Source organism: Neomonachus schauinslandi, chromosome 7 (genome assembly GCF_002201575.2).
Source record: "Neomonachus schauinslandi chromosome 7, ASM220157v2, whole genome shotgun sequence".
Classification (NCBI taxonomy): domain Eukaryota; kingdom Metazoa; phylum Chordata; class Mammalia; order Carnivora; family Phocidae; genus Neomonachus; species Neomonachus schauinslandi.
Window position 1 is genome coordinate 71,071,869 of NC_058409.1, and position 24,452 is coordinate 71,096,320.

Genomic DNA, 24,452 nt, shown 5'->3' on the forward strand with positions numbered 1-24,452 from the left:
TGAGATACCACCTCACACCAGTCAGAATGGCTAAAATTAACAAGTCAGGAAAGGACAGATGTTGGCGGGGATGCGGAGAAAGGGGAACCCTCCTACACTGTTGGTGGGAATGCAAGCTGGTGCAGCCACTCTGGAAAACTGTATGGAGGTTCCTCAAAAAGTTGAAAATAGAGCTACCATATGATCCAGCAATTGCACTACTGGGTATTTACCCCAAAGATACAAAAGTAGGGATCCGAAGGGGTACGTGCACCCCGATGTTTATAGCAGCAATGTCTACAATAGCCAAACTGTGGAAAGAGCCAAGATGTCCATCAACAGATGAATGGATAAAGAAGATGTGGTATATATATACAATGGAATATTATGCAGCCATCAAAAGGAATGAGATCTTGCCATTTGCAACGACGTGGATGGAACTGGAGGGTATTATGTTGAGTGAAATAAGTCAAAAAGAGTAAGGCATGTATCATATGACCTCACTGATATGAGGAATTCTTAATCGCAGGAAACAAACTGAGGGTTGCTGGAGTGGGGGGTGGGGTGGGAGGGATGGGCTGACTGGGTGATAGACACTGGGGAGGGTATGTGCTTTGGTAAGCGCTGTGAATTGTGCAAGACTGTTGAATCTCAGATCTGTACCTCTGAAACAAATAATGCAATATATGTTAAGAAAAAAAAAAAAGAAGAAGAAGAAGGTAGCGGGAGGGGAAGAATGAAGCGGGGGAAATCGGAGGGGTAGACGAACCATGAGAGACGATGGACTCTGAAAAACAAACAGGGTTCTAGAGGGGAGGGGGGGTGGGAGGATGGGTTAGCCTGGTGGTGGGTATTGAGGAGGGCACATTCTGCATGGAGCACTGGGTGTTATGCACAAACTGAATCATGGAACACTTCATCTAAAACTAATGATGTAATGTATGGGGATTAACATAAGAATAAAAAAATAAAAATAAAAATAAATAATAAGTGAATTAAGTACCTATAATTAAGGGTCTGCTTACAGAGGATCCCTTTGCTCCATATTATTACAATTCCTTTTCGGATGGAATATGGGTAACATGAGGTGATAGAACACTTGTTACTCATTTTTCAGACTACTAAAAAGCCAAGGTTTGGCTTTTTATAAATACTTTTATGGCAGTAGCTATTTACCAGGTACAGGAAATGTACTATCACTCAATGGGTAAATCCTAGCCTATTATATCAGGTGCTAATCCTCCAATGACCACTCAGGTCATAACACGTGTCCAGAATTTAAGACATGTGGAAGAAACCAAAGTACCCCCTGCAGGCAAAACAGTAGCCCTCATTTGCAGGGCTAGCTACAGAAGAATTTTCTCTCAGGACCCAGTGGCAATAATGAGTAATAAGGACTTGGTTTCTGGTTCTAAATGTGTTCCAACAAATCTGGAAATAAAAAATGTCATGTCATATCCTACCCTCACATATAGAAGTTTTCTATAAGATTTGTAAATAATATTTTGTTTTATAAATTTATTACATCTGAGAATTATAAGTCCTTCATAACTTTACAGATGAGTTTAAAAAAGGATCGATAGTAGGCAGATTCAAACTATGCAGCCTATAGATAGAAAATAAATATCCTTTTATTATCTCTGAAGAAGATATATAGCATTTTGATATGGAGGGTATTTTCCCTCCAGATGAATACAGTTGACCCTTGAACATTGCAGGGGGGGGCGGTACCAACCCCACACACAGCTGAAAATCCACATATAACTTTAGACTCCCCCAAAACTTTACTAATAGTCCACTGTTGACTGGAAGCCTGACTGATTACATACACAGTTGATTAACACATATTTTGAATGTTCTATATATTATATAATGTATTCTTAAGGTAAGCTAGAGAAAATGTTAAGAAAATCATAAGGAAGAGAATATAAATTTCCAGTACTATAATTTATTTATCAAAAATCTGCATATAAGTGGATCTGCACAGTTCAAACCCATGTTCAAGGGCCAACTGTAATTGGAAAGGTACTTGAAACAGGTCTTTATAAAAACAAATGTATTATAAATATACCCATGTTATAAACGATAGCATAAAGTCTAACCCTCCAAAGGGTACACTTTCTTGTTCATTAAAAAATATCATAGTCATACTTCTACATCAAGATTCATTTTATTTTCCCTACCATATAAATACTTGAGAATGACATTTTAGTAGTTCCCCACCCCATTTTTAAAGCAGAGCAGTCAATATATGAAAACTAGTTTCCTGGTTTTGTCAGATGAAGTGTGATTAGATAATAACTCTCAAGCTCCACTCAGTGATATTTATGTTCTGATTTGCTCATTCATTCATTTCAGCTGATTGGTCAAACACAGAGTGTAAAACCTGGATCTTATTATTCAACTTATTAGCAGGAAGTTTGGGGCAATCTGAAATATTGTCTGGTTTCTCCGGTAATGACCTGTAAGGTTTTGCTCTGATTTCACCTTCAGGAAATGTAGGCTCAGAAAGCACAGGCTCAGAAAAGGCTTTTCTAAGATTTTCACTCTCTTCTCTGTTTTGCCTTATGGATTCTTCTTCTTGGAAAATTTTCTTTACCTTCTCCAGCACAGCATTAACACAGACTGTCTAATAAAAAAATTTTTTGAAAAGTAAAGTTTCTTTTTAAGCTACTGAACTTCTAGTAATAAGTCCAATAAAATGTGTAACATAAAGTCATCAGTCTACTTATTCTAATAAAGAAGCACTTCCTTTCCTGGCACATGATAAACATCAGGAGATTGATTCCTTGTTCTAAATATATTACACCATCATCTAGAAAGAAAATTAAAGCATAGTATGCTTCAATAAAGACATGCTTTACCTCTTTCCCCCCCAATTCATTAAATGTTTTATATCTTTACTCTCTGATTTAATTAAATGAGACTCCTTTCTTCTGGATTAAATGAAACATTTTCTGGGAGTTGGAATTTGTCCTCAAATGTGTTAATATCTCAAAGTAGGTTTCTTGTTTTTACTTTCTCCTGCTACACTTTGCTTATACCTGTGTGTACAATTGAAAGGGCATAAACACATTAGTTAGAATTTAGTAAGCTAGTTGATAAATGATTTCTAAGCAAACACATGGTGCATTTTCCCTCAAAAAATGCCATTCAGTACTTTGAGTGTCAAAACAAAACACACAGAGAAATATAACTGAAAATTGGGAATCAGTAAGAACTATAATGATGAAGATGATGATGTTGCTAAGTATTTAAGGCAAGCAACAAGAATAATAAAATCCATAAAATATGAGAAGACCTAAACTAGTTTATCTTACCAAAGCAATACCTAAAGCTCACATAATAGGCTATAAACTCTTAGAAGGTTTTCCTAAAGAGGGCAATAGAGAAAGGATTGAGGGCCTTGGCTGACCAACCTCAATTTCTTCCTGATCTCCTGCCTCCTCTTTTCTTGGCCTGTGCCCCACTATAGAATGAGGGAATACCAGATGCTTTCCTTCATTTCCCTGCAGTTAGTATGTGGTCATGTGACCCTGTTTTAGCCAACAAAATAAAATATATCTGCTGGGGAGGACTTCAGAAGGGATTTTTGAAGGTTTTTCTCCTATATAAAAAGAAAGACTCTTTGTCTTTTGCTTCTAACTATCCCCTCCTTCCTGCTTTGGACACTGATATAGATAGGATGCCTGAGCATGAGGCAGCAAGGACCAAAAACAATAAACAAGATAGCACAGGAGAAAGATGGAAAGGCCCTGGGTTCAGATGACATTGTAGATCCACTGTACAAACCTGGGAACCATCTAACTCTAGACTTCTGATTAACTGAGATATTTAAATATCTTCATCAATTAAGGCACTGCCGGGTATTTTTGGTTACTTGCATCCAAGTATATCCCAACCTAGAGCTATAAACCTTCAGGTCCATCACTTCCAGCTGCAAACAGCTTCATCCATTTATCCCCCAGTAGGATCATTTTCTATGTATGCCTTGTTGTGAAAAAAGATTAGGGGGGTGCCTGGGTGGCTCAGTCTGTTAAGTATCCAACTCTTGATTTTGGCTTAGGTCATGATGTCAGGGTCGTGAGATCGAGCCGCCTGTGGCGGGATCCAGGCTGGGCATGGAGCCTGCTTAAGATTCTCTCTTTCCTCCCTCTGCCCCTCCCCCTGCTCGCCTTCTCACGTACATGCTCTCTCTCTCTCTCCCTTCCCCTCCCCCTGAAACAGATCAGGAAGCCCTGTCCTATTTGATATATTTCTTCTTCCCTCACCTACAAAATTTTATCTGTGCCCATTCTAGCCACTTCTACCCCAGTCACAGAAAATGAAGGGTCTTGATCGAGGTCAGTATCTCTGTGTTTATTTTTAATCCATACCCTGCCTCTTCTCTACAATTATTCCATGGCTTTTCAGCCTCTCCTTCTTGACTGCCTCTTGCCCTGAAACTTCTAATGTGCTCAAGTATCTTCCATCTTAAAATAAAAATCCCTGGCACCCTGTTTCTCTCTTGACTGCTATATATGCTTGCTTTTCTTGATCAAACCAGGGTCTATATTCATGGCTTTAATTTTTATCATCTCCTCTTCACTGAAACCTGCTTATTTCTGTCTTTGTTATTCTATCACACCACTGAAATAGTTACAAGATGGTTGACTCCAACATCTTTACTATTAGATCTTTATTTTACTTGACTTTTTCTGCTGGTAATTGACACTTAACTGCTCACAACTTCCTGAGTCTCTATTTCCTTAACACTTTCTCTCCTGATTCTCTTCCTACTTTTCTGATTATTGCTTCTTTGTCTCTTTCATGGATTTCTTGTTAGCTCACCTTAAATGTTGCTGTTTTTTACATTTCTGTTGATTTTCCACTCTTTTCACTTCCAGACTTTTCACTCTTTCCACAATGGTTCCACTCACAGGACATTAACTTCCAACATATAATTATTTGCTTTCAAAATCATAATTCCAGCCCTGACCTCTCCTAGACCTTGGGTGCATAGATGACCAATTATCAGGTCACCAAAAAATTGTTTCTAATACCTACTTAGAAAGTTTATAGAATGACAAGTCATGTGGGATGATTTCAAAAGCCTTCAAGAAATTAGAGTTTAATTTAGTTTTAGTCTAATTTGTTTTATTTTCACCACAGCTATTTCATCTACTCATTTTTTTGCAGCATATTTGCATCCTAGTTCAGTTGGATGTCATTTTTGTATGAGATTCAGATTTAAGACACTGAGCACTTCTCAAAAATTTTAAACACTTGCAAAATATAAGTTTGCAAAAAATATAAGTTCTTTTTAAAACTATGGATATGTTTATAAAAGTAAGTTCCTTTACTTTTTTTTCAAGGATGTCTTGGCTATTCTTGACCTTTTTCATTTCCCTGTAAATTTGAAAATAAACTAGTCAACTTACACACCTGCTCATATTTTAATTGGGACTGCAATTAATCTATAGATAATGGGGAAAACTTAATCTTTATTATTGTGTATCTCAATATGATAAAAAATATTAACAAAAATGTGTAAGACCTCTAACAAAAAAGCCATCAGAATTATTAAGAAAAATTAAAGAAGACCTAAATAAATAAAAGGATATACCATGCTCATGGATTGAAGGGAGGACTTATTCCACTAGTTATCAAGATTTATAAAGCTCTTGGAAATAATGCAATGTTGAATCAGTGTAAAAATAGAGAAATAGATTAATTGAATAGAACAGAGAATCTATAAATAGACCTACATATATAAAGACACTTGATTTATGATAAAAGAAGTGTTCTGGGGCAATAGGAAAAGTTTTTTCTCCCCAGTAAATTGAGTTGGATCAATTGGATACCTGTAGAGGAAAAATTTGTCCCTTACCTCATACCAATTCCGGATGGATTATAAATCTAAAAGTGAAAGGTAAAATAATAAACTTCCTAGACTATATCAGAGGGAACAGTTTCATGACCTTGGATATAGGTCAAGCTGCCCTAATTAAGACATAAAAAGCACTTAATATAAAGAAAAGATTAATACATTGGACCACATTAAAATTAAAAACTTCTGTTTTATAGACACGGCTAAAAAGGTGAAAGGAAGTCACAGAATAAAAGAAATAACCAAAAGAAGGTTTATGCATAGAGTATATTTTAAAAGTACAAATCAATAATAAAAAAGATAGAATAGAAAAACAGAAGAGACTTTAACAGAAATTCACAAAAGAAGATCCCAATGTCCACTTGATGCATAAAAAGGAACTCAGTCTGATTAAAAGTCAAGGAAATGTAAATTAAAGCACAATGTGATAATACTACATACTCACAAGAATGGCTAAAATGGAAAAGACTGACAACAGCAACTGTTGGACAGTATCTACTAGAGATGAACGTGTGCATATTCTGTGGTCCAGAAATTTTACTAAAACATATGTACAAGAATATTCATAGAAACCATATTCACAATTGCCAAAACTGTAAATAATATAAAATTTCAACCATAGTGTGGATAGTGACTTATATATATTGAATATATATGTATTCAATCAATGAAATACTATACAGCAGTGAAAACCAACAACTATTGCTATAGGCAGTGAATGAATTTCATAATGATAATTGAGCAAAAAAAGACCAATATAAAAGAATATATAATATATGATTTCATTTATATACAATTTATACTGTCTATGGTATTAGAAGTCAAAATAGTGGTTACCCTTTATAGAAGAGGTTCATGATTGTGAGGAAAGCGAGAAAGAGGTTTCTAGAATGATGGTTACATTTTGTTTCTTGATGTGTGTGGTAGATAAATAGATTTTGTGATAATTCATCAAGCTGTGTACTTTTCTCTCTGTGTATTATACTTTTTTAAAAAAAATTTAGAGGTAAGTATAAATGGCAATGGATTAAAAGAAAATAACCCCTTATAATTTATAAAATCCTTTATATTTTTGTCACACTTTGTTTTTATCTTATTTTATTTTATTTTAATTTTGAGAGAGAGAGCGAGCACACATGTGAAAGGCAGGGGAGGGGCAGAGGAAGAGTGAAAGAGAGAATCCCAAGCAGGCTCCACGCTCAGCGCAGAGCCTGATGCGGGGCTCAATTTCACAACCTTGAGATCATGACCTGAGCTGAAATTAAGAGTTGGATGCTTAACCAACTGAGCAACCCAGGTGCTCCTTTTGTCACACTTTGTAATGAACACTTTTGAATTACAGCACTTGCAATTCAAAATACACTAATATTTGTGTTCCCCAATATCATAGACTTAAATGATGGAATACTGAACTTTAGCCAACCATGGCACAATGGCTGAAACAAAACAACCGTAGCTAAGTGAAAATAAAACCAAAATGTTTTGACCAAATTATAATAAACTTTATAAAAATCATTTTATTCAAGTAAATTTGTTTTTGGTGGATTGACTTGCCTCAGAAATGGGTTGACTTTACCTCAGAGAAGTAATTTTTTTTAGAAAAGTAAGTTTTTAATGTAAAATTATTTGTGTAACAAGAGAACAGTACCTTGGTTTATGAATTTATAATATATCTATATCTTTAACATTACATGAAATAAGTATATTTATATCTAGATTCTAATAATTTTCTTAACTTACCAAATAAATTAGTGCTGCATATGAAGCATACATTATGCTAGTTAAAGCAGTCTTCGCTGGAAAAGAAATCATTTCAAACAAAGAACCCCTTCTGACCTGCAAAAACAGAAAAAGAGTTTTCTTATTATAATAAAAGTTTTCAATGTGACAATGTTAAATTTTACAATGTTACTGTAAAATGAGAATTTAAATATTTCTTTCTAAAGAAAGTCATCTGCTGGGTCTATCTTTTTTCACATTCCGAAAATATATTGGCTTATTTACGTATTATTTTTTTTACAAAAAGGTACTTTCTTTTGCTATGACAGATCTATAAAAAACCTTGCATTTCCAAAATCTAAATTATTTTAACTTTTTTACATTTAACAAGTGTGCTCACTAGGGGGTGCCACTGTGCATGTTAGAAAAACAGCACTGGGTGTTAAACGCAATGAATCATGGAACACTACATCAACAACTAATGATGTAATGTATGGTGATTAACATAACATAATAAAATTTAAAAAAATAAAATAAAAATCACATATACAAACAAAAAAAAGAAAAACAGTCTTTTCTTTGTTCAAATTCCTGTAATCATCCTTTACTAAATTATTCACCTCTTCATTAAGCAAACAGCAATCGAAATAGTAAGCATTTCCTGCAGATTAATGACCTGATTGGAAATGTTAATCATGAGACTGCTGAAGGCCAGCATTCACCTTAGATGATCATTAAGCTTCAGGAAATGCTCTGTGCTCACATCCAGCAGGCTTTTTTGAAACCGAGAAGATTTACACCAATAATGAATTTGTCTCTCAGAAGTTTCTAGTTTCTGATAATAAGCATCTCTGCCTCAGACATAAGAGAATATATTTAGTTTAAGGGAGTAGACTCTCTTCGAGGTCACCTCTGTTCCCTTGAGTAGGATATGAAAGGAGGGCCTTGGGAAAAACATTCCCTTCCCATTCAGCAGTGAAGTGGCAGTTAGCCATGCTCCTCTGAACTAAGTGCCAAGACACTCAATGGCTTCAATAACTCCCAAAGGGACAGGCTGCAGCTAATAAAATCATGTAAATGCACAGTAAAAAATGCATAAAAACTAGAAAGAACAGTATGTATGTGTACATTAAAGTTAGTTATGACATTGAAAAATTGAAACAATTGGTAGCAGAATGGTTAGGTGAATTAAGCTCTATCCACTCAATGGCATATTGCAGCCTTTTAAAAGGTGCTTCTGAAGAATGCGTAATAACGTTTTATTGAACAAACATTTGTATGGCACTGTGTTGTAAGTGCCTGTTGCAGTATATTCAGTTTTCGCTCACTGCTGCCACTGCTGAAGGAAGAACAAAATTGCCCATCACGATTTACCTTCTTCTCTCTTAAGTGATTTATGTAATGCTGAAGCCAAGAATACCATCTAGCCTACCAGCTAAGAGAGGGAGGTGGAGGGGGAGATCAGAGGAGGGAGGCATTCCTTCTTATTCCTTGTCTTCCAGGCCATACTGACTCCTAGATATGGGAATAGGTAGGGGCAGTTTTAGCCCACTCTCTCCATAAGTTGGTCTGGAAAACTTCCCAGAGTTCCTGGCCTCTGGAAAGAGTTTCCAGGAACTGAAGCAGCTGCTTGCTGCTCTTTCCATCTTGCTAGAAGAGTCAAATTGATAGCATGCTTTTGAATCCCACTATTAGGCTACAGGGAGACAGACAAGAACAGAGCAGATGCTAGGAAAGAAAGCAGATACATTCCAACAAAATGCCTCCTAGGAGAGTAAAAGACTCATGAGTTTGTGAATATATGGATGTGCAGTAGGAGGTCCATATTCAGTAACTGGTAGGCCATATACAATAAAAATAAAAGTGGTGTCTGCATGCATGAGAAATTACTCTGTTTCTGTTTCACCGCATCTTTTTTTTTTTTCACATTTTGTCCTTCACCTGAAGTAATTAAAACTGATTACTTTTCAAAGTTTCAAAATAAATTATATATCTGATACAGGTTATGCTTCTGAATGATGAATCTGTATATTGCCTAAGGGTCACTTTTCCACCATTTTAATGCTTTTAATAAATACTTGCTATTCCTGTAACAAATCATTCCTGTAGAAAATACATTTCCTCCAAAATTTATGTGGCTACTGGCAAGTAGCCATTTTTCAATTTTATGAGCTACTTCCAATACATGTTTTTCATATTATAAACCACTCTGTTTCATTTTTGGCTTGCTATAAGCAGGAATAGTATATGGTAAAACAGATAAATTGGAGAGAATTGTAAATCAAAGAATGTATTTAGTTCATCTCAACCAATTAAAAAAATTTATCTGAACTTATATTAATTTTATTTACATATTTAAGTTAAAAGAATGTTGATATCAATATTATACACATATATTCCTTTTTAAAATTTTTAATATTAATATATATGTATATATAAGATATGTGGATATGTTATATGGTCATACTAACATCTCAGATACATAGATATTTCAACAGTAAAAACATTTCAATCTTTAACAAAATTTCTTTCACATAATTTTGAGTTCCACCTCTGTCACATAACTTTGACGTCTCATCTCATAAAAGAAGTATCTGTGTTTATCTTATTTTCATTAAAATTGAGATAAATCACAAAAAAGCAAACCATAAGCAGTTTAGAAAATAATAAAGATCCACTTATAGATGACTCGAAGTTTAAAGAATCACCAGGCCCAACTTAGTTTATGTTGTTCCCAAAACCACCTTGACAAAGGATACTAGGGGAGTAATAGAGAAACTTTAACTCAGTGATTCACAAGTGTTACAAGAAGCATTGACTGGTTAATAGGCCCAGAAAAAAAGTATTTCCTGTAGGTTTAGAAAAGTTACATGACCCTGTCTCTGCTTGAGCAACTGCATGAGTACTCTGCATGAGTACTCATGAACCCAGGAAGGACTCCTAGCAGTCCAAAGTAAAGAAAGCTATTGGACTTCGTTTATTCCAGTATTACTATCCTGTGGAACATTGTTCTTGAATAAGCTCTTACTCACATGGTCCTATAAAAGCTTAAATGTCCCAATCTCTTGGCCAACCTGGAGAAGTTATGTCTTCAAGATTCCAGGGATTCTACTTTCCAGGAATTGTCCTTTTTCCCCAGGTCTTAAATTATACCACCCAAGATAACCTCATGGCAGGCCCATCGAGAACCTATAGAAGTTCTTGATATTTTTGAGGTTTACATATATATTTTTTTACGCAAAATATGTGAGGTTTGAGTTTAAACCCCAGTCTACATTGAAGTGTTGGGGGTGAGGAAGAAACTATACTTAGAGAAGTGTCTGATCTTCATCCTGAAAAAGGGAGCACAAGTTCACTGGGATCCATGTAAATCACAGGCATTGTAGATGGTGAGGGTTTTCTTCACTTTTGCCCGTATCTGGCCTACACCACTCCACAGTGCCTGTACAAAGGAGAAACAGTCATCTCTAATGCCACTATAAGGAAGATTGTGACATATATAAGGAAGATTGTATCATAGCAAGAGCTCCTGTGGCCCTGCATTGCCCTGCCAAAGTCAACAACTGCGTCTGGGAGCTGACGTGTCTTGGCTGAAGTCAGCATTCAAGCTGATTATCTAGGTCACTGCAGCCTAGAGCAGCTGCAAGCTTTACTCATCCAGACAGCTTCTAAGGCTAAGCAGATGCACCATTCTTTAAGTACTGATGCTGGGGATGTTGAAAACCACCAAGAAATGATCTAACCAGTTTTCCATTCCCGAGGCCCTTTTAGAACCTGCTATAATCTCAGCCCTGCATAAACTGGAAGGGTTTGAGAAACAACCCGACTCAGCACCCATAAAGACAGGTGCAAAGGAAGTCTCTTTTAACAAGCTGGAGAGGATTGACTCCAACTATGTGCTCATGTTAAAACAAGCCTTTAGGATCTCTTCAGGTCACTTGTATCAGTTGGGTCTTTGGATAGTTCATATTGGGCTCAATATCTTTGAATATGCTAACATAAATAGGACTTGCTCTAGGGCTGAGCATATAATCAGAAAGCCTTGCGCATATTGTCAAGGAGCTCCTGTAACAACATTCATACTCTAATTATCTTGAGGAAGACTATTACTGTATGCTTCATCTCAGACGACATCAGGGGGCTGAACTACTATCCTAGTCATAGGTAGTGTCCTAATGAAAATGCTCCTCTATTACCTGTTCTTGAGGGAGTAATCTGCCTGACTGGCAACCTCAGCTACATAATATCCAACAGAGTTTTGGTAGAACCATTTAAGGTGCTCTAGGTACACAAGTATCTTTCTATCATTAATTATCCTCAGATCAGTGAGAAGTCAGACATATGAAGAGGATCTTTAACACCTCCAGATAGGTTAACTAGGCTGCTTACCTTCCTATATAAAGTGATGTCCTCCATGCATCTACAAAGCATATCCCCTTGCATTAGCAATTTCAGATTTCACTCCTTTTACTTCTGCACACCAGAAAGTTCCACTTTGACAGAGGCAGCCTGACAATCCTTGAAGGAATTCATGCTGGAAGCTACTCTGGGTAAGCTAACCTCTGTCACTATGGAAAGACAGCCAAGCAATGTATGTACCAGGGCTGGTGTAGCTCCCTCATGCTATGCCACTTATCTCCCTGGATAGAGGCACTGGTACCCTGGATAGGCTCCATTCACAGACCAATCCTTTGACCTCCACCACACCTCTTACATTACTCTGTTGTTCCTTTGACTCTCCAGGCCATTATCTTCACTATTTGTACTTCTATTCCTTCTTCACTGGGAATTTTATATCTGAGATATGTTGTTTTCTTGCTTGCTACAACATAATTCCTCTCAGTATGAATTCTGATTCTCCACCCTAGCTACTACATATTATCCAAGTAAATCTTATTCCTCATTCCTAACCCCCAAGGACCCTGGAACCTCTGACCTGAGACTGTTCCCACTTGTCTCACTCTAGCCATATGGAACTGCTTACATTTCCTAAATAAGTTATGCTCTCTCTGACCTCAACATCTTAATATACAATGTTCACTTCTGGGAATAATTCTCCTACTTCTTCATTTGGCTAATATCTCCTCTCTCAAGATCCAGTATTATCTTCTAGGAAGCCAACACTGACTATTCTGTGGAATTATATGCCCCTTGTTGATGCTTCCATAGTACACTTTGCACACTCTGATCATGCACTTGCTGCACTCCACTGACACTGCTTACTTGCCTATCATCCACACAGTCCATATAGGGCAAGAGCAAGACATCTATGAATTCTAGTATCTAACCTAGTGATTTTACATGTATAAATATATGGTGAATAAATGAAAAAATAGAATAATACATCACTTCCAGAAAGAAATGTAACGATCTTAAATTAAAATTCATAAAAGATACCAGATGAAGGACATCTGGTTCCAGTAGTAGGGCAGACTGAGCTAATGTGGAACCCTGTGGAAATTCTACATAAATACCCCTAGAAATGCCCCTAGAAATTCTATATAAAATCAAACTCCAAAATGTAATACAAGACTGAGTTTACAAAAAAGAAGAGAAGGAAAAAAGAGGGAGGGAGGGAGGGGTGGGAGAGAAAGGAAGGAAGGAAGGAAGAAAATTTCCCTGTGCCAGGAACTAAAAGGTGGAGCAATAAGGGTGTGAGTATATGTCCCAGGAAGTATCAAAAAGAGATAAGTAAAAGGAAAATATGAGTAAAGTAAATAGACATAAAGAATATGTTTAATAGATATGTTTAATGGATACTCCAGAAGTATGTTTAATAGATACTCCAGAAGAGATTAGAGAAAATGAGAAAGAGGTAATATTTGAACAAACAATGGCTAAGAATTTCCCAAAACTGAAGAAATTATCCTTAGATTCAAGAATCACTATGATTCACAAAAAGCATTTTGACAACAGCTAATAAAATTGAAGATATGCATCCCTTGTGACCCAGTAATCCCTCTTCTAGATGTATACCTGGAGAATGTCTCTCACACACAGATAAGGAGTCATTTACAAGAGTGTTCAATGAAATACTGTTTGCAAAACAAACAAAAAAATTGGAAACTAAGTTGCCCATCTGTCCAATAATAAACTGTGGATTATTTTTTCTTACAATGGGATATGACAAAGAAGATTAAAATAATAAACCATAGCTACACATTCAAAAATGTTGAGTGAAAAAAAGAAAGTTTCAGAAGGATGAGTACAGTATAATATAATTTATATAAATTTTAAATATATGGAGAACAGATGTATACAAATGTAGTGAAACTATAAAAGTATGCACACAAATGCTCACATCAACCTCAGGAAAATGATTACCTTTGGTAGAGAAAAAAGTGGGGGCTGGATCAGGACATGGTTAATTATATTTCTTTTTATAAAGGAGATATCAATATCTATATTGCAAAGTATTACTACCAATTTACATTTGGATAAAACTTCTGATACACTGCCTTTAAAATGTTTTGAAATATTTTATTGATAAGAATTTTAAAAATTAAAGCTAGATTCTAAGACAATTAGAGTAAGAGCAAAGGAGAAGAAATTTCATGGGTGTTGATTTTGAACTGATGTCACAGAGACAGTCACAGTCAGCATATGGACCTTAGACAGGTCATTTATTCCCACCCCCTGCTTCTTTCACCTCAGGTTCCCGGAATACGTTATCACAATTAAGCTCTCAATTTACCTGTGAAACCCACTGTCAGTCAGGACAAAAAGGCAAATGCGTTGTGTTTTTCAGTTCTCATGACTGGATAAAAGGAAACATAAATTCATCTGGAAAGATGATTATTTTCCTGCCACTGAATTTTCATGAGTACTGGGAGGCAATTCTCTGTGGATGTCTCTCTTTCCTGTACAGATTGGGCTTTCTGAGCAAAGGACATGGTTGAATAACAAACAGCTTTAGAAGCTAGAGAAAGTATATTCCTCTGGAGAGATCTAGAGACTTACTTCCCAAGACATGTCACAGGGCACTAAAGAGAAAGCCTTCTCCTTAAACCCTCTAGAAACATTTACTTCTCTCCCCCAACCCCCTCTTACTTTTTCTCCCTTTGTCTCTCTGTCTGTGTCTCTCTCTCTCAGGCTGGGCCAGTGGGCCAGCACTCCTATAAAAGCTGAGTCGCCGAATTTCAGGCTTCTGTGCTGTGCTGTGATGCAACTCACCACACTCGGCTCTTGTCACATTGCCCTGTGGGACCTGAGGGCTTAGCTATTGCTCTGACTGCTGCTTTGCAGTTAATGATAAACACTCTCTGTCTCTGATTCAAGGGAGTCGTGGGTCTTCTATCGGTGTGTGTGTTTGTACAGCTGTGGCAGGCGAACTTGTTAGCTCGTAAATAGTGTAAAATCTCAGATTCTTCAGTGCTGACTTAGGAAAGAGAAGCAAAAGGAAAGACTGAATGACATAATGGACAGTGTCTTTAAATGTGATTCTATAATACATACAGAAATATTCTTCAAAGGACATTTCTTATATCAACCCTCTATAAAAACTGTGGGTTAATAATGCAAGGAAAGAAACATCAAGGCAAAACGTTTGTTTTAGCAATGTATTTCAGTGGATATTATACAGCTCAGCTGTATTTCTTTTTGACAACCTAAAGATACAGGAATAAGGTTTATACTGCTTAGAGAATGAAATAAGTAACAAACACAAAGCATTTTTTACTCTTTCAAACATCAGGTATTATAAGGGAGCCTTTTATAATTGCTATCTCAGGCAATTCATAGTTGAACCCATCCCATGATTTCTGGAAATGTTAAAAATCTTTGATTAAAGAGAGATTCCTATGTAAAGGACAGTTTGTTGATTTTAGCCACCCGTCATCCATTTTCTCATCTTTTCAAAATAACCCAAATTTTGTTTGAGGATTCATCCCTTCCCCATTCTCTGGCCATGTGGTCTGGATGGAGCTCCAACCTCCACTGTAGGGAGAAAGCAGGCAATCAGGTCCTGGGCCAATCAGTGCACCCCAGTCCCCTGGTTTAGAGGTAAGCCTTTCTCGGAGAGTGAACCTCAGGACTTGGCAGGGAATACTGGCTCCAGGACTGTCATTCTTTAGGGCTGTAATTGAACCTGGAAGGATGGAGTCCTGGGAATAGCGGCAAATCATCTTGTAAGCACGAAGGGAAAGTCAGTGTGTGAATGGAGGCAACACAGAGGAAGCAGAGCCAGGAGATGGGTAGAAGAGAAAAACGGGACCCTGAAGGCATCATTTGAGTACCTCCATCCTGAAGCCTTATCAACTCTGGATGTTCAACTGCAGGAACTAATACACACTTTTGGCTTCACTCCCTTTGAGCCACGGTTCTTCTCCCTTCAACAAAGGGTCACAGTGATTCACCCTGGGGTTCAGGTGCCAGGCTTGCAGGAGTCCCAATCGTTTGTAACGAACATTTAGAATGCCTGGAATAATGCTCAAACGGAAACTCCCAGAGTTCTAAGTCACAAAGTTTAGAAAAATGGAACTGGTCCTGAAAAAGGTTTTAAGAGCCGTTGTCCTTAACAATATATAATAGAGCCTCAGTATAACAATGTAGAAGCTGTACTTTGAAATATACTGGATGTTGGTGGGTCTATCACAATGAGTATATAGTTGAATATACTCAAATATGTTAAGTCAAACAAAGATTATCTTGGAAACATAGCAAGGTTATGGGGGAAAAGGAAAAGGAACAAAACCATCATTTTTAAGGCTTACAGGATTCCTTTTAGGTTTCATATAAGTGATAATCTGTATGCTGATATTTAGGTTGAACCATTTGAAATTCAGTTTCATAGAGCTCAATCAAATAACAAAGCAGGAAAAAAGTCCACATTACTTCCTCTTTCAGATTTATTTAAACCGGAATATATATAGTATATTGAAAAAAGACCAAACCATTCATTTCTTATCCAACTATTCTTGTTCTATATGTAGGACAACCAAATGTGCTACATTTTCAAATCTTGCAATTTCAAAACAGTTTCTAAAAAAAAGAGTCCATATCTTGTGCAAATGTTAACATTCACTCACCTGCACGTTATAGAGGGGTTGCTTCGGTGCATTAACTTCCCTCAGCAAACGATGTGATATGTCCCTTAACTCTAGAAGTCTACAAGCAAGCTGAGGCTGCAAAAGTTTGGCCACTGATTTGGAAGATCTGGATATGCTGTTTAATCCTTGAATTAATGTTCCTCGGTTGATCCTCGCTAAGGCGACAGCCATTCTGATTTTGGACAGTTTCTGCATGGGTTCTCTTTTCTGGAAAATAAGCCTCTAAAAAATGAGTGATGTGTGATTCTCCCATGAATTATTACAATCTCCTTCAGACCGAGACCAAGTACCACATAACAGCACATTATGCATGGTCCTATGCATATACTCAGTGTCCAATAATTATATCCCACCCCCACGTACCTAAACCTTTGAATAAATGTATGATTTTTGCCTTAGCATAAATATCCAGAATTTAAGTTACTAGCCAAAAGATCTAAATTAAATGTTTCATTTTTCTCTCTGGGTTTCTTTATTTTTGCATTGATTTTTTAAAGAGCACTTTCAAAAGTAAGCAGTTCTTATTCAAATATTACTCAATGTTTGAATTATTTGAACAATAATTCTTATTCAAAACTGTTACAAATATTTTCCCAGTTTATTTAAAAAATTTAAATGATAAAGCATTCATATATAATGCATGGTACAATTAAAAAAAATAAAACAAATTCCCTATATACTAATTAACAAACTTAAGAAACTTTTACTTCTAAAAACTTCAAAACTTGTGAGCATTCTGACAGAAAAAATTTGTGGCATTAGCAAAACATATGACATGTAGATCTTTCCCTGCTGTACCAGAAAGTGAACCACAGAGAAATTATTTACAATGTGGTTAGACTGCATTCCAGGCAACAACAAGTATAGTTGCCATTATTCATTTAAGCAATGTTATGGCCTATTCTGGCTTTTTCATATATGACTTGGGGGAAACTAATGGTTTATAACACAAAAAGCAACTTTGAGTCTCTATTTGTTGAATCCAAATATATAAGTACAAAACATCTTTTAGATGGATTGTTTTGGTCTACAATGAGCAGCATATATTTGCTTAAGAGCTAATGTACTGTATATTTACTTTAAATGCCTCAACTGTTATCCTGAAGAAATAAATTTATTATTGCTGTTTTTGTCATTAAAGTTCAATGCTTCTCTTACTGTTTTAATATTGGTGACTGGAGATAACCAAAAAGTGTACTAGCCTTTCAACGAGGATGTACATCTGCAGCATCAGTCAATTAAGCGTCTGCCTTTGGCTCAGGTCATGATCTCAGAGTCGTGGATCGAGCCCCTAGTTGGGCTCCCTGCTCAACGGGGAACCTGCTTCTCCCCCTCCCCTGCTGCTGCTCATGCTCTCTCTGGCTCTCTCTCTCTCTTTCTCCCTCTCTCAAATAAATAAATAAAATCTTTTAAAAAAAATAAATATTTGCCTCTGTAGAGAATAAGACTATCTGTAATTGATAATCCATGAATCAAAACTCTCCTGTAGGATCATATAATTTGTGTTGACCAAAATATAGCATTTATGATAAACAATATTTTTAAAAATTCAGGTGTGCATTAAAATAATGCTTCAGTGCACTTTGTATTATATTTCTCATTTTAATATTGTCATAAATTCATAGCTTTTTCCAACAGACTCAACTTGTTCCTACTTAATATCATCTTTGTTTCCTTTTAATGCTGAAATCATTACAATTTGATGACTGTGCTTCCCTTCATGGTTTTTTTTTAAGATTTCATTTATTTATTTGAGAGAGAGAGAGAGAGCACAAGCAGGGGGAGCGGCAGCAGAGGGAGAAGCAGGGAGCCCACTGTGGGACTCGACCCCAGGACTCTGGGATCATGATTTGAGCCAAAGGCAGACCCTTAACCGACTGAGTCATCCAGGCGCCTCTCCCTTCATGGTTTTTAAAATGCTTTCCTTTTTCAATACTTTCACAGATATCTCTGAATCTCTGAAAGAAACATTACCTCTAGCAACAAAATATCTGACTTTTATTCTCTCTGACACAAAACATACAGTCAGCTTGTTCCCAAGAAGACCATTACTGCTTTTCAGAATAGTATTAGAAACCAAATCTAGACATTGAGGTGCATGGTGGGGTTTTTTTGAGGCTCTGAGAATAGAAAGGAACAACAGAGGAGAGGCTACTTACAGTCCTGGAGATGCAGAATGAGATTTTCCTCTTTTTTTAAAAAAAAATAGTCACCAGTTTATAGTGATGATTCCAATTCACTCTTATCTTCAGTGAATTTTTAAAATAGGCTCTGGTTAAAAATTTGTTAAATAAAAGGTTTCTTTTTTCCTTTTTTTGAGCTACCAGCTTTTCCCTTTGTCTACTATATATGCTATATATTTTCCTAACAAGCCACGTGTGTAAATTTAAACGCTGACCCCAAATGAAGAAGTGCTCATTTCTTTCCCCTGGTTTTGTCTGACTCTTGTCCTAAGCATCCTGGAATTGGCTGCAAAATGTGCAAGTTTACATGATTCTTTTTGTCATCATTATCATCTGAGTACGTTACCAGATGTGAGAAAAGAAATTCCAACTCCCTTCCCCCCCCCCACCTCAGAGACACACAACGGTAATAATCATTTACCACAAGAAACCTAGTATCAATTAATCAGATTGTTTCGAGAATCCTGCTCCAAATTTCGCTATTTGGATATATCCTGCTTTCCTGTTTTTTTTGTTTTTTGTTTTTTCCTAGAGCCATACTCATCTCTCTATCATCAACTGTTTTAATGCTGAACTCCAATTTCTATTCATCAGCTTTTTACTACTCTACATCCAAAAAAACCAATCTGTCAGCAAGTCTTATTCAATTCTTTCTCTCAATAGTCCTAGAATTTGACCACTTCTCACTACCCCCCTGTGCCAAAACTCAGTCCATTGCATTTATCCACCATCTCTCCTCCAGACTAGTAAATTAGCCTCCTCAATGGACTCTCTGCTTCCATCCTTGTCTATGTTCACTCTATTCCTCAACACCTCAGCCAGAGAGATACCATTAAAACTTAGATCCTATCTTGCTTTTCTGCTCTGCTGCTTCAGTGGCTTCCTAGTGCACTCAGTATAAAAGCCAAATTACAAACAGTGGTCTACAAAGCCCGACAAAGGTTGTCTTTTCTTTACCTCCCTAACCTCATTGTCTTTTTTTCTCTCCCTTTCTTCCTCGCTACTTGTTGAGTTTGTTACGTATACTCCCACCTCAGGGACTTAGCACTAGCTATGCCATTTGATTTTTCAAAGGTACCAAGGTTTCCTCACTTGCTTCCCTCAAGTCTTAGTTCAAGAATTACTTTCTCACTAAGACCCTCTTAGTCACCCTACCTCAATGGTCAATTGTTCTCCTTGTTCCCACCCATATTTCATATCTCTGCCATATTTCTTCTTCTTCTTAAGACCTATCATTAACATAATATATAGTTTATTTTCCTTGTTTCTTGTTTTCCTACTTGACTAGGATGTAAGTTCTATGACAGCAGTGTTTTATATCTATTTGGATCACTGATCTTTCCCCAGTACCTAGAATAGTGTCTGGTGGATAGTAAGGTACTCTATAAATATTTGTTGAAATGAATAAATGAGGAGTATCAGAAAATATAACAAATTAACATAGAGAAATAGAGAAATATACCAAATATTAAATTAGAAACCACCCCGAAAGTTTTCAATGTACAATGTGCTCTGTAACTTTGACAATTATGACAGTGTCCCACTAGAAACAACATACCAAAGACAAAAATATAACTGAATTATAGAACATAATCCTATCTCATCATATTTAGAAATTCTATACTAATAAAAGTAATTTCCAGATGTCACTGGTGCAGCCCCAAGAGTTTTGTCCTACGTGTTATAAAAAAAAAAAGAAGCCAAGAGAATTCAGAAAAGTACATCTACAGTTATAAAAATCCAAAGTTTTATATGGATTCTAATATGTTCTGCTTATAACTCCCAATTTTATAGTATAAGATTAAGTGCAAGATAATTACAGAATAAAACACATAATTGTCTTTCATAATTAAAACCACAAAAATTGACCCTATTTTACCACAAAGGATTTCTCTCATTCAAGTAAAGATCATCTAAATTAAAACTTTTTAGTTTCCTAACTGTAAAATACATTTTTCATTTGTTCAAATGTAAAAGTTTAGTATTTTTAAACTCTCATATGGAAATCATTTGCAACTTGCAAATGAAAACCTTTAAAAATCATTGTTTTTGCTAAAGGAAGTGGATACTGAAGGTACCGGGGTCTGCGTTGGACTGGAGCGTACATGACATCAGAAGCCATGACCTCACGCTAAGATTCTAAAATTAACTTCCCTCAGCCCCAGGAAGAAAATTTCCTTCAAAATCATTAGTCATGAAGAACTATTTAATAACCACTATTCTTGGCTATATCCTTCTATAAAAATCCCACCATCACTCCCACCAAAACTTTTATTTGTTTCAGGCCAACAATATGGCCTTTTCCTAAATAAATAAATGCCTAAAACCTTTTTTAAAAGTTTTAAATATTAATCATGAAATTTAGAGATTTAAAATCCAACCCAATTAATTAAAACCCTCTAAGCATTCTTAAAACCACTCCTTTCAGTATGCTTGGGAATTATGGATCATCCCCCAAATAATAAAATTTGTAGTATTTACAATCTGACCTTTCAAGTATAATTTAGTTACCCAAGTATTAGCATTGTTTTCTGAATAATTTATTTTTGAAGTACAAGTAACTTCAATATGTTACAATATCCCCTAAGAACTTGGATTTCTTGCCAATCTCAGCAAATTAAATGGTGGAAAAAGAACAATGTGTGTTAAAAATGAGACATAAAGTAACTGTTTATATTCTTCTCTGAATGAGGTAAAGTTCTTATAAGTAAATAACTTCGGTGTGTTGGAAATAGGAACTCAGAGTTCTTTCTTTGGGATCAGAATATCAAGCTATTTCACTATTAAACCAAATTTATGGCTCTAGTGATAATGAGGCTATTCAGGGGGTAGGAAGAGAGGAAGGGAGTTGTAAAGAAAGTTGCAACTTCTTAGATTATTAAACCCAGTTTCCTTAATGTTGTCAATGGTGAGAGAATCACAACTTGGAAGGGGAAACAGGGCTTCCCAGACTGTGCCAGTCTCAGCCATTTCACATCCTAGACCAAGCATGGTCACCTGCCCATTCCTTCTCTAGTACTCCAGAGCATACTCAAGAAAAATCTCCAACATTGAAAAAGACTTTATACTAAAACTAGGGGAATTCCAAAGGGGGGAAGCAACTAGACAATGAGTCTAAGATACAGATTTATAAAATCTGGTTTGTAGTCTGGAGCTTTTAAGCCTCATCCTATCCTACTTAGTGGACCACCATTGGGATGCCATCTTACCACTAGGTATCCAGATATATACACTTCAGTATCAGCCCTCCCCAAAGTCTAGACCCAAGACTAATGCCATTGGTTCATATGTACTTGATATTCTGGGAACATGCTATGCGGTTTCACACTTTTTGTCCTAACGGACACTGCTTCCTCTGCTCCTATCCACTTACCCTATCCCTTTTTTCACTTTGAAAATTCATATTCATCCTCTGAAACCCAATTTAAGCATCCTTCCTCCATAAAGCCTTCTCTGACCATCTTAGGTAGAGCCATTCATTCCTCCAAGTTGGATTTACCTCTTACCATATTCCAAAACAATTATTGTTTACAATTCTGTCTCCATTAGATTAAGCTAATTGACTGAAAGCATCCTGTCTTATCTCTGTATTCCCTCTCCCCAGTCCCAGCCAATAGGAAAGTATTTAGTAAATGTCTGATGCCTGGTTGTATGGATGAATGTTTAAAAGTGGCTCTAATATCTCTCCTTTGGAATGAAATATATAGACTTTGTGATTACTATGTTACTCAGAGAGCTTTTTTGTTTACTTCCAGGTTTTGGCTATGTTCCTCATGTTTGATATGGCCAAAACTCTGATATCTGGATGAGGAAATTATTACTGTACCATGTAACTTTACAACATATTCTATTCCAACTGTGGTCTAGATGACTAAATATACTTTTCCATTAAGAGCTGTGTACTTTTAAGTAAACTAGGTTACAAAATGTTACTTTTTCCTGATCAGATGTCTTTTCAGAATTCTCTACCTATTCCCTCTTCCACTCCCCATATTTTATCTGTCTCAAATGCTTTTGGGAACAGAGGTTATACAAAACATATGCACATATGCTTTGTTTAAACTGATATCACTATTTTCTTTCCACATTAAAACATACACCCATACCTTATTTATCTTTCCATTATTATAATTTATGTTGGTTTTTTTTTTTTCACTAATTTAATTGCCATAGATTTTAGTTAAAATATATCTAGGTATTTTCCTGATTTTTATATTAAGCAAATCTGAAGTAAATGTAGCAAACTACATACATTGCAACTGTGGCTACGAGAGAGCTCCACAGTTCCAATCTAACAACACGGTGATTATCTTTAAAATTATCTATCTCATTTCTTTGTCCACCATCTTTCTGCTTTCCATAGACCCACCCACTGAGTAAGATTTGAAATTTGTTCTTCTGAGGCAAAATTAACTTCTTCCTAAGCTTCAGGCACTGATCTCAAAGTCAAGCATTAAATAATGGATATGATATTAAAAATACAATATACTTTTTGTAATCCTTTTCAAAGTCATGAAATCACATTACCTGATTAGACTGTGATAATCTTAGGATGGTAGGGAATTCATCTTTAAACTCATCTATAAGGTCCATGATGACTTTCTGGATCCCCTCGACTGAGACAAAAAGAAGTTAGGGGGGAAAAAAACTTAACGAAAAACATCACCTAACCACAATTCAAAAGAATATGGGACACTGGGTCCACTTTGTAAGTCCCTGGGAAAGCAAGTGAACCCTAGGGGACTTTATTCCCCATTGTTTCCCACACCCATATCCCCTTTACAACGAGATTGCATATACTTCTTCCAGAAAAGTTCTTCAACACCTGCCCACATATCCACCCAACAGGTTTGATTGGCATGACAAATTCTTGCTTGGGTCCCTAGTGCTTGGCAAGTTTGCACGCCAGGACAACACTTGTCCTACTCTGCCATTAGTGAGGGATGAGGGCACCCTTCCACTCAGGAAAGCAGGCAAGGACAGAACCTACAGCTCATTGCCAGAATTCTTTGTTACTGCACAATGGGCCTCTGAGAGCTTGTTACAGAATCTTCTGAAACCACTCTGGCAGTGAGAAGGGGAAGAATGTGTTTGAAGGCATAAGGGGAGGAGAAAGGAGAATGAAAAATAAACCATACTAAGGAGTTCTGCATTATTTGGAATTTTGACCCAACTTCTACAGTGATACCTCAACTAATGGATCATCTGAGAACAAAGCTCCCTTTGAAGAGAGTTGGCATATGCTTTAAAAGAAATGCTTCACACATGATGCCAAGAGGAAAAGAAACACCAGAAGTTAGTTCAGAAAGACTTCTGAACAGATGGTTTTTCCTTCACTCAAATAAAGATCACTAGTCAAAAACAAGCAAAATTATAAAATCTATGGTTTCTCTTCTTTAAAATTCCTCTTCCTCCTCCTTCTTCTTCTACTTCTTCCTCATCTTTTTCCCTCCTAGTACTCTCCCACTCCATTATTTTCCATTTATCAAATCTAGGAAGAATTTCGTATCATGTGGATTTGATTGAATACCTAGTTAATATTTTAGTGTGGATGAATTTGGAGTTGATTTTAATTTGAAGCCTTTACAATGAATTGTAGCTAGACCATTGTCTTTGTCAAGCATAAGCTGTGGGTGCTAGAGGTTTGTTCATTGG

General features: G+C 36.3%; 1 protein-coding gene across 1 annotated transcript; it reads right to left on the reverse strand.

Moving 5' to 3' along the window:
- Positions 1-1,925: 1,925 nt before the first annotated feature.
- Positions 1,926-23,658, reverse strand: SPATA9 (spermatogenesis associated 9). Its single transcript, XM_021699241.1, has 5 exons — positions 23,598-23,658; positions 23,325-23,413; positions 16,594-16,821; positions 7,589-7,684; positions 1,926-2,608 (listed from the first exon to the last, which is right to left on the reverse strand). The coding sequence occupies exons 1-5, from the start codon at positions 23,656-23,658 to the stop codon at positions 2,321-2,323; spliced, it is 762 nt and encodes a 253-aa protein (XP_021554916.1). The 3' UTR covers positions 1,926-2,320.
- Positions 23,659-24,452: the final 794 nt, after the last annotated feature.